This window comes from Sesamum indicum, linkage group LG4 (genome assembly GCF_026168435.1).
Source record: "Sesamum indicum cultivar Baizhima isolate 11 linkage group LG4, ASM2616843v1, whole genome shotgun sequence".
NCBI lineage: Eukaryota > Viridiplantae > Streptophyta > Magnoliopsida > Lamiales > Pedaliaceae > Sesamum > Sesamum indicum.
In genome coordinates, this window is record NC_142660.1 from 957959 (window position 1) to 968741 (window position 10783).

Genomic DNA, 10783 nt, shown 5'->3' on the forward strand with positions numbered 1-10783 from the left:
ACTCTGTATATATATGTGGTATATCTAATGGTAATTTAACATTATGTAAGATAGAAAATATTTAGTGAGTGGAAGATCTTTCACCAGATTTTGGTGGCAAAACAACAAAACAACTTTACTCAATTGCTGACAATGTAAGTCCATAGTAAAAAATTGTAGTTCTGAGTTTGGTCGGATGTGAATTAATTATATTTTAAATATAATATATTTTTATTTTAATTAAAAAAATAATTATTAAATGATAAATATATTTTATTTAGTTAGTGACTAATTTTGTTGGGTCAAATTAAATTTTTGTAAAAATTATCATAAAACAATAATAAATATACAGTTTGGGCATGAAAATACTTCCGGCCTGAAAAGTACTACTGGATTTACAGCTGCATTAAGTGCCAAGCAACTCCTGACTACGTGTCGTCATTTTATTTGCTTCCTTCGAGAAAGAAGCTCGACCTTTAACCCTGAACACAGTATATAAACCGAGGTGGCTACCTCTTCAGACTCGCACCCCATTGTTGAGAGCACCTGCGTGTGCGTGCGTTTCACTCGCTCTCCTTTGCTCTTTGCGTGAAGTTTGCATTCCGTACTGGAGTGCGCTTCTGCTGAGCTCTCACCTCTTTCCATTTCAGATTCTCTCTCCCCTCTTGATCTGAGAGAATTTGATCTTCCGGAGCTGCTTTTTGAGGTGGCTGAAGGATATTGCAAGGTAAAGTCTTTGGTGTTCTTTGTTCTACTTTCTTGTAGAATTATGTTAAATATGAGGAGATTTTTCATGAGTACTGGAGCTCTGAAGTATGCTTGCGAGGAATTCCGGACTTGAAGTAGTATTGCTCGGATTTGTAGTTGAGCTTCAATTTCTGAGGTCGTTTCTACAGGTGTTTGTTTGTAGAAGACGGTTTTGCGGACTTTCTTTGTGAAATTTTCTGCCATATAATTTCTTTTAAGTTGTTCCAAACTATTTTCGCCGGAAATTTGGTGGAACTCCTCGAAAATGATTCAACGTCAAGCGTTTGTTTTCACTGCCTATCGATCTTTGATTCCGTGTTTGCATGTACGGAAGGGTACGATAGTACGTCGAGCTTGTGTTGGACCTTCGAATCGATCGAAGAGTTTAAATCTTTTTGGAGGTGATTTGACAGAGTTAAAGTAATTGCAAATTCTCCATATTTTTTATATTTTTTTTTTGGATAGAAACTGGAAAATTACAGCGGAATATGGTCTTGAATATTCCTTCGATGTCGGTGATTGTACTTTCAGCTTCTAATTTGTTATCTTCGAATCTACCGTCTGGTCTGCGTCGATTTCCCAGAAGAAAAAGTTGAAGTCTTTTGGAGGCGATCGACGGTGAAATCATGAGTTTATAAACTATCCTTGTTGTTTGGTTGCTACGCGGCTCTATTTTTATTTTTATTTCTTGTGGGGGGGGGGGGGTTATCATAGAAATTTACCGTTACGTCCCGCCAAAGAAAGTTTTTATTTCTTTTCTGTTTCTTTTTGACCGTTATGTGATGGTTGAGCAGGATCTACCGGTTCCAGTGTTTTCCGATAATTATGCTGCTGAGTTTTTCTTTTCGTTTTTTCCCTTCAATTAAAGCATTTATTTTAGGATAAATTTGCCGATGAATTGTCCAAACAATTCTTTGCCTCAAAAGATGAAACTATCAAGTAACTGCAAGTCTGCAATTCTTTTGGAAGTTCAGTTGCTACCTATAGCACTCTGAGTCATTTTTATTCCTTCATGATCATTTTCGCTCAGTTCTCAACTTTCGAATCCCGGCAATATTTACTTGTTTGCTGCAACTATTAAGCTTTACGTTCCATGCCTTTATTGATTTATTTGCGTTAGTTTCCGAACGCAAAAAGTGCGAAAAAGAGGATGATGACAGCGAAAATACCAGTTTTTAAGCAATCCGTAAAAGTTGAAAGTTGGATCTAACAGATGCGGTTGTTAGTGTAGTGGTCCAAAGTTGCTCTCGCTTTAAATCAACAGACCGTTCCAGATTGAAAGTTTTTCTGCTTTGTCAAGATAATTCTTTCCCTGGCGTTTCTAACATAAGTTTGATAAGGTTACAGCGCGGTTGAATTCCAACTCTGTTTAGTAAATTTGGTTATCACGACAATCTTAAAGATTTGGGAAATTCTTTTGGCTGATCTGCTCAAAGATGGTGACGTTTGATTTTTTTGGTTATGCTCATTATCTGTCTCTGATGCAGTAAATTCCCGAGCAGAGCACGCAAAGATGACGGTTACACCAAACCTCTCAGTCAATGACGGGAACCTTGTGGTACATGGAAAAACCATACTCACAGGGGTTCCTGACAACATTGTGCTTACTCCAGGATCGGGTGTCGGCCTCGTTGCAGGTGCATTCATCGGTGCCACAGCTTCTAACAGCAAAAGCCTGCATGTTTTCCCAGTTGGTGTCCTAGAGTAAGCACTAGCCTGTTCTTGATGTATTATTTGTTTATGTGATTTGTTGTTTAGCTCTCTAATTTGGTTGCATCTTTTTTTCTTATGATTAGTTTTTTGCAAACCAACACAAGAAAATAATTGAGATATTTAGACCTGCTGTCTTGTGGAGATAAAGCCAAACTGGACAATACTTAATTGAAAAGAACCATCTTAAGTTCCACTTGAGTTCCTTGATGGGATTTATCATATTGATGTTTACTTGTACATTTGAAAACATAATTTAGTAACTTTATTTCCTAATTTTCCTTGGTAATAGGGATGTCCGCTTCATGTGCTTATTTCGTTTCAAGCTCTGGTGGATGACCCAGAGAATGGGAACATGTGGGAAGGATATTCCACTTGAGACCCAATTCATGCTCGTTGAGAGCAGAGACACAAGTGAAAGCGAGCATGAAGATGCTCCAACCATCTATACTGTTTTCCTACCTGTTCTTGAAGGCCAGTTCCGTGCAGTTCTTCAGGGCAATGAGAAGAATGAGCTGGAGATTTGCCTTGAAAGTGGTGAGTAATCCATAGAACCAAAAATTATTTGGGATAAGCATATGCATAGAAAGATGATGTATGTACCTAGGCCGCTTACATTCAGTTTTGCCAATTGCATTAGGCCAATAGAATCCATTCATCATACAAAAAGAGAATTGGGGTCTTGTATGCTGGGTTGTGCTTGTTACCAAAGACAAATACGACTACAATGGAGAAATCAGTTCTCCCCTGTCATCAAATGCATATATTAAAGGAATTCATAGGTTTGAAGGGGAAAAACCATGAATAAAAGAGCTCTCAGTTTGAAAGAACATGAATGACCTTGTCTCTTGTGTTATTTGCAGGAGATAATGCTGTTGAAACCGACCAAGGACTTCACCTTGTTTACATGCATGCTGGGACAAATCCTTTTGAAGTCATCAATCAGGCTGTGAAGTAAGGCTTCGTTTGTCGTTTGCAGCTCCCAACTCCTTCCTCCAAAACAAAAATAAATGCTTGTTATGCAGTCATTGAACTCTTAGTCTTCTTCTGATATATTAAAATTATTTCTTTTTTAACAGAGCTGTTGAGAAACACATGCAAACATTTCACCACCGAGAGAAGAAGAAGGTGAGAATATGTTATGATGAGTAGCACATTTAGAATTGATTGTGTGGATTCAGGCCAGAGACAAAGTACTTGATTTATGCTTATACATATATTTTGGGCTTCTTGTAGTTGCCCGCATTCCTTGACTGGTTTGGCTGGTGCACATGGGATGCTTTCTACACTGATGTCACTGCCGAAGGTGTTGAAGAAGGACTTAAAAGGTAAAGTCTAGTGATTTGTCAATTTCTTTGTCCTAAATAGATATTGTAAGGTTATGGCTTCTTCTTAAATTCGAAATTAGGTTGCTAAAATAATATTTGCTATGGCAGCTTGTCTGAGGGAGGTGCACCTCCGCGCTTTCTGATCATAGATGATGGGTGGCAACAGATTGGAAGTGAGGTCAAGGAAGATCCCAACTGTGTTGTACAAGAAGGAGCTCAGTAAGACATCTAATATTTCAACTTTTTAGTTCATGAAGAGTGGGAATTCAACCTGCTTTTGACAATTAAAGAACATCAATTTAGCTGGCTCTTTAGCTAAGGCATTTGATTCCTTAAGCTTGCTTATATATAGAGAAACTTTAGAATTGGAGGAATCAAACATGTTGATGATTTCTTGAAAGTCTGATTGAAGAGGAGGTTTGGGTTTTTGAGGAAATTCATTTGAAATTAATTCTTGGAGGATATGAAGATAGGTTTCTTTATTATCAAGATTTTGGAGGGTTGCTGATTGTTTATTACATAGGCTTAATCCTGGAGGACATCCACTACACTCATTGTTATCCTCTTGTGGAGACTCACATTTGTCATGTGAGGCACTTCAAGTTAACTTATACCTGACATGCTTCTATGTTTAATTTGTAGGTTCGCAAACAGGCTAACAGGAATTAAAGAGAATGTAAAGTTCAAAAAGAATGGCAAAACTGATGAACAGGAACCAGGTCTGAAACATGTTGTGAATGATGCCAAGCAGCAGCACAATGTCAAGTAAGTTCTCCAACTTCGTACTTGTTTTCTTCTATATAATTCATCAGGATACCTTTTTCTTCTGTTGAACCCCTACAATGAATTTACAGCGAGGGTATATGACTTCCTACCATTTCCTCTGGTCTTGATTTTGCCTGCAAATACTTTTGGCCCAATAATAGAGTCAGATTTGAATTTTGAACTATCTAACATGCATTTGCAAATGTTATATGCTAAATATTAACATGCTATTATTTCCAATGTTTCAGGTATGTTTATGTGTGGCACGCTCTGGCAGGTTACTGGGGCGGAGTGCAACCTGCAGGTACTGGTATGGAGCACTACGACACTGCTCTGGCATACCCGGTGCAGTCTCCTGGTGTACTAGGGAACCAACCCGACATAGTTATGGATAGTCTTGCTGTACATGGTTTGGGCCTGGTGCACCCTAAGAAGGTCTTCAATTTCTATAATGAGCTCCATGCCTATTTGGCTTCCTGTGGAGTCGATGGTGTCAAAGTTGATGTACAGAATATCATCGAGACTCTGGGTGCTGGCCATGGCGGTAGAGTTTCTCTAACTCGTAGCTACCACCAGGCCCTTGAAGCTTCCATTGCACGCAACTTCCCTGATAATGGATGCATTGCTTGCATGTGCCATAATACTGATGGAATATACAGTGCCCGACAAACTGCTGTTGTTAGAGCTTCTGATGATTTCTACCCTCGTGATCCTGCTTCGCACACCATCCACATTTCTTCAGTTGCTTATAATACAATATTCTTGGGAGAATTTATGCAACCTGATTGGGATATGTTCCACGTGAGTATATATCTTTGACGTTTAGTCAGCTTTATTGATGTTTTTCTCCAAGGAACGTACAAATGGAAAATGCGTGCATGTAATTTTTTACTTTTTGCCCTTTTATCACAGAGCCTGCACCCAGCGGCTGAATATCATGCTGCAGCTCGAGCTGTTGGAGGATGCGCTATTTATGTCAGGTAATCTCATATTCAAATTCTAATATTGTTTTCTATAATGCGATTGATTAAATTTGGTTTCATATCTCATCCTTGTTCCATTCAGTGACAAGCCGGGTAACCACAACTTTGAGCTCTTGAAAAAGCTAGTTCTTCCTGATGGATCAGTTCTTCGTGCGCAATTGCCTGGACGACCTACATTGGACTGTCTCTTTGTGGATCCAGCCAGAGATGGGACAAGGTTTGTGGCATAAATCTCATCCCAATATCTTCTATCCTCTGAATTCTCATCTGTAAAGAAACTGAACTTCACTCCCTCTCGTATGTTATGTAGCTTGCTTAAAATCTGGAACATGAACAAGTGCTCCGGGGTGGTTGGTGTCTTCAACTGCCAAGGTGCAGGCTGGTGCAAGGTAGCTAAGAAGACACGCATTCATGATGCCTCCCCTGGCACTCTTACTAGCTCGGTTCAAGCGATAGATGTCGACGGCATAGCTCAAATTGCTGGACCAGATTGGAATGGTGACACAATAGTCTATGCCCATAGGTCCGGCGAAGTTTTTCAGTTGCCAAAGGGCGCTTCAATTCCTGTGACCCTTAAGGTCCTTGAATATGAACTCTTCCACCTTTGTCCTCTGCAGGTGAGGTTTGCTATGATTGCGCTATTTACTTCTTGTTTCTAATAATTATTGGACTAACGTAATGATCTCATTTCCTAATGCAGAAAATCACAGCAAACATTTCCTTTGCACCAATTGGCTTACTCGACATGTTCAACTCAAGTGGTGCTGTGGAGCAGTATGAAATCCAGAAAACAAATGAATTTCTTGATGACAGCACTGAGTCCGGGGTTTTAAGTGAAAACAGACCACCAGCAGCAACTATCACTCTGAAGGTCCGTGGATGTGGGCGCTTTGGATTCTACACTTCTCAACGTCCCCTGAAATGCATTATTGGCAATACCGAGACCACCTTTAACTTTGAAGCTGCAACCGGATTGGTAACTCTGAACATCCCAGTACCAAAAGAGGAAATGTATAGGTGGCCGATTGAGATCCAAGTTTAAGTATGTTTCTAACCTGACAAACTCCTGCTCTCATAAATCTCCATTGCTCAGCATTTTCATCCATGCATGAGGGTGAAAGTAAATCATTTTATGCTCGGTGGGATGTTTATGTATGATAAAGTAAAGAAAGGGATGAGGATTTTAGGGAGGCCTCTCCTGAGGAGAAATAATTGCCCTGTGTACCAGTTATCAGTTTATGTAATAATATAATGTCTGTTGGTTCTCATGTTAACCATTTCTTCTTCTCTCAGCTCTTTCCAGTTCAGTTCTAATTAGCTATTGTACCTTGATCACTAGATGTAAGTTGAGCTGTTCTCCAACTGAATATTGTATGTACTGTTTCTTGAATTTCAGGGTAAAACAACACAGTACAGACAGTAAAGCTATACAGATTACACACAAGCCAGTGGAATATCATAATTCCCTTTTCATACTCAAGCTATAGGATAGGCAATCCCACAAAGCCCTTCTTTAGCTACAACATCCCTTTCCATCCTTATATACCCCTCCTAAAAGCAGTGTTCTACAGGGTGGAACAAGAAAACTGATCTCTGTGTGTGTGAGTGACGGCAGACACATACCATAAAACCAGATAAAGTAAAATTTACAGTACTGATGCAATAAATCCCAGAAAATCTGTTGGCAATACCAATTTAACGCTGATAAATTGCTACAATGGCACATACAAATTCACAAAGGACTGCCATTATTTGATTGGCTGGCTATATGAACTGAAGGATACAGGATTTATGTGTGAGTGTGTGTGGCGCATTTTCTGACAGTATTGCCATATCTCAATGGCGCGTCTCGTTCATCACATGTAGATAATTGTTTCCGAAGGTTGGTGGTGGAAACATAATAGTTAGTACTCAACTGACTTACAATTTTGCATATTTTTTGAGACCGTCTCCAGCATTCTTGACTGATTCTGGCACAGGTAAGTTGCATAGAAGAGTAACTCTTGAGGACGATAGCAGCGTTTTAATCTCAGGCTTGGAAGGATCACATTTTGATAGGCGCACCTCCCACACCTGCTCAAAAGTTCAGTAAGATCTTCAACACTTGCGACTATACCCTCTGACTATTCAGAATGCATATATTGCACCACCAAATGCAGAAGTATTATATAGTAACTCTTTTCATTTTTTGGGAGTTTGTCTAGATTCTGAAAGTAAGATAGTACGACACCACAATAATAAAAGTTTTACCTGAATGGTTTTGCCTACATTGACTGGTGTAGCCTCGGCAAGGACAAAGTCGCCTAAATTTGCACTCTTCATATGATTGATGCTGAGGTGTATCCCAGCCACTCTCGTCAGCCCCGACGCAAGGTGAGCTCCCATGCTTGCGAGAGACTCCGCTATCAGAGCTGACACCCCACCATGCAGGACCTTGAACGGCTGTCCATTACATCTTAAATACTCAATTGCAGCACCCAATTATTAATAATAGATGTAAAACTATAAAACCAGAAGGGGGGAAGAACAAGTTGACCCAAGCTGAACAATGTATAGTTCAAGCTTTATTTGATTTCTTATCAACTTGAAATTATTTTGACCTTTGTCTGACTATTAAATGAGTCTAGCTCGCATGAGCTTTACAAGAGTCTAATTTGAATAGTTTGATATTTTTACAATCTTATTGTTCCAAGTCAACCTCAAATCAAAGCATCATATCTTATCAGAAGGGAGAAGGTGTGTAATCTTGGTTTGTTACACTTAATGAACCAACCTCAGATAAGCCTTTAACAATTGAGGTAGAGACTTGGAGATGAAATCTACAGTTAGGAAGGCAAACAGTAGGGGCATTACCTGGCAGCAGTTTAAAGTGATAAGGAGGTGGCCTGAGACTTTCTGAGGTGAAAGCTCATCGACTTCAAAGCCAAAAGTATGCAGCACAACATCCAATTCCTTTGTCTTTGATGACGCTGGTGATTGGTTCATTGTTCTACAACTCTTGATTGATTCAATTAATCTCTTCTTGACTGAATCAGGAGAAGCTGCTTTTTTCTTGTGTCAATCAGCAACCAACTTACCATAAAAAAACTGGAGACTACCGGTCATATAGGTTTGAGGGGGGCCGGAACAACCTGTCACTACAGCAGCTCAACAAGTCATATTAGGGTGCCAACCATATTAACAAAGCATTTAACAGCTGAACAACACATGTGTTAGTTGTAAGTGCCAATTATAGTAGTATTCACATGTTTGAATTTCGTGTCGTGATGTGAAGTTAAATCCAACACAATACATTGCTTCAATATCAATTTTCTAAAGGTAGTGGTTTAGCGTATGCAATAATGGTTGAAGAAGGGTAGGTGTAGATTTGTGTCGGTGTGGATGGGGTAGGTGAGACTTCCGTTTCTGAAGATTGAATTTTCAAATTGCTCAATATTGTCTACCATTTACAACCACCTTAGTGTAAATAAATCGAAGCAACGACCTTCATTATCTACACATGAATATTAATCTATCAACATGCTCATACTGTTGAGCAATAACAACTGCAGTTTTTATACACTTTGCATTGCCAGAAGTCAAAAGCAAGACCCATTTGGGAAGAATCCATAGGTTTATGACAAGTTCAAGTTCATGAAGCCCCAAAGGTGATATTTAATTTCTGAAAACCTACCACAAGCCTATCAAAAATTACTCCATAAACTGGGAAAAAAAGCCAAAACAAAAATGGGACCCAAGAAAGATCCGTTATTATTATCCAAACACTCACCAAACTCAAGCATAGCAAATAGAATTATACTTGCAGAATCATATCCGAAAAATTGCAGCATCGTTACTAATCAACAAACCGAAGAGTTGAAAAGGCCAGAATTGGATGAAATCCCACTACAAAACGCAGGGGAAACGGCATAGAATACATTAGGAGTGCAAACAGACAAAGAAAATAGATGTGGCCACATTAAAAACAAAACTCATTTGAAAAAAATCCTCAAAATCCCAAATTGAATAACACACAGAACGGACAGTTGACGCTTTGAATTTGTCAATTCCAACCATCACAAACACCAAACTCCATCAAACCACCCAAAAATTTCCAGCCAAAATCACAACCTTTCACATGAAGACATCCAACCTATATTAATTCTTCAATTCAACGAACAAAAATAGGGTAAAAAGTTCAAAGTCACGGTAGTTGAGCTTCTTATTAAACATTAAAAACAGAACATCGAGAAGTAGAGAAAAGGAACTACCAACCAGTTTATCTGAGAATGAAGCAGCAGCAGCAGAATCCTTCCATCCGCAGAGCAAATTGAAGTAAAACACGCGGCTTTATTTATGGAGAAAATCCTGAACCAGAGGTCGAAATGGAGGGCCCGCCATTGGTCAACTTCATTGTAAGCGCTTCCACTGCACCTCACCTTACCTCATCATCACAAAACTATATAATACTGTTCAAATTGGACGTACACCTTTTTCTTTTCTTTTTTCCTTTATTTATTTCGCGGCATGCAATAAATACGACAACGGTTTCGCGCCCACTCAAAATTACTTTTAGACACTATCGAAATAAATATCCGTACGTCTGATATCATTAATCATTGTACTAATATGGTATTTGGTTAAATTTTTTAAAAATATCTTATAAATATTTGGATAAACTAATATATTACGTTTTTTGGCGTACTTTTATTGATAAAATAATCAAAAAGAATACGGTACTATTAAAATTAAATAAATTAATTTTTTATATAATTTATTTTTTAAATATTTTAAAATACTTTTTATATAAAAATTTAATAGATAATTTGTTTACTGATTAAAAAAATGATGAATTATTATCTAAATTTTTTAATTAAATAATATATATATGTATTCATGCTAGTCGAATATCGATATAGAAATATAATTGATACTTTCTTTGTTAATGTAATGACTATTTTAGTTGCATAATTTATAATATTTTGAATTTATATTTTTCAGTAAATATTATATCAATAGCAATCTTATTTTTATTTAACTATAATAGTTTGTTATTAAATAATGGAGTACTTTCTCTTTGTCGAATAGAAGAAAAATTAAACAGCAATAATTTCTTTTAAATGCTAGAGAGAGAGTGTGTACGTGCGCGTGTGTGTGTGAGAGAGAAAGAGAGAGAGTGTGTGTAAATGAGGATAATTTCGTCTTACGACATATTAATCTTATATATTTGTAAGATATTTTTTAAAAGTTTATCGTTGTGTTTGGATTTGTGTTTTGAAAATAGAGAGAGAA

General features: G+C 37.9%; 2 protein-coding genes across 4 annotated transcripts; one reads left to right on the forward strand and one right to left on the reverse strand.

The window, feature by feature from the left end:
- The first annotated feature begins 482 nt into the window (after positions 1-482).
- SIP2 (seed imbibition 2) lies at positions 483-6786 on the forward strand. Its single transcript, XM_011076928.3, has 13 exons — positions 483-706; positions 2214-2430; positions 2729-2973; positions 3300-3390; positions 3516-3564; positions 3673-3764; positions 3873-3983; positions 4407-4529; positions 4778-5330; positions 5442-5509; positions 5595-5729; positions 5823-6129; positions 6213-6786. Exons 2-13 carry the CDS (start codon positions 2240-2242, stop codon positions 6552-6554), a joined length of 2307 nt encoding a protein of 768 aa, XP_011075230.1. The 5' UTR covers positions 483-706; positions 2214-2239; the 3' UTR covers positions 6555-6786.
- Positions 6787-7147: 361 nt separating this feature from the next.
- Positions 7148-9930, reverse strand: LOC105159746 (1,4-dihydroxy-2-naphthoyl-CoA thioesterase 1). 3 transcript variants are annotated; one of them, XM_011076933.3, is made up of 4 exons: positions 9767-9930; positions 8366-8643; positions 7763-7954; positions 7148-7585 (listed from the first exon to the last, which is right to left on the reverse strand). In XM_011076933.3, exons 2-4 carry the CDS (start codon positions 8495-8497, stop codon positions 7433-7435), a joined length of 477 nt encoding a protein of 158 aa, XP_011075235.1. In that variant the 5' UTR covers positions 8498-8643; positions 9767-9930; the 3' UTR covers positions 7148-7432. The 3 variants fall into 3 exon arrangements, with proteins under 3 accessions (XP_011075235.1, XP_011075231.1, XP_011075233.1); XM_011076929.3 differs by having other exon boundaries at positions 8366-8649; XM_011076931.3 differs by having other exon boundaries at positions 8366-8649; positions 9763-9930.
- Between the last annotated feature and the right edge of the window lie 853 nt (positions 9931-10783).

Bases quoted from the DNA above. Each gene is read 5' to 3' on its own strand.
- SIP2 (XM_011076928.3), top strand. From the start codon at position 2,240: ATGACGGTTACACCAAACCTCTCAGTCAATGACGGGAACCTTGTGGTA. The intron at 3,391-3,515 runs GTAAGGCTTCGT...CTTTTTTAACAG, and splicing joins GTCATCAATCAGGCTGTGAA to AGCTGTTGAGAAACACATGC. The intron at 3,984-4,406 runs GTAAGACATCTA...TTTAATTTGTAG, and splicing joins GTTGTACAAGAAGGAGCTCA to GTTCGCAAACAGGCTAACAG.
- LOC105159746 (XM_011076933.3), bottom strand. From the start codon at position 8,497: ATGAACCAATCACCAGCGTCATCAAAGACAAAGGAATTGGATGTTGTG. The intron at 7,955-8,365 runs GTAATGCCCCTA...TGTAATGGACAG, and splicing joins TCACTTTAAACTGCTGCCAG to CCGTTCAAGGTCCTGCATGG. The intron at 7,586-7,762 runs GTAAAACTTTTA...ACTTTTGAGCAG, and splicing joins ATGTAGGCAAAACCATTCAG to GTGTGGGAGGTGCGCCTATC.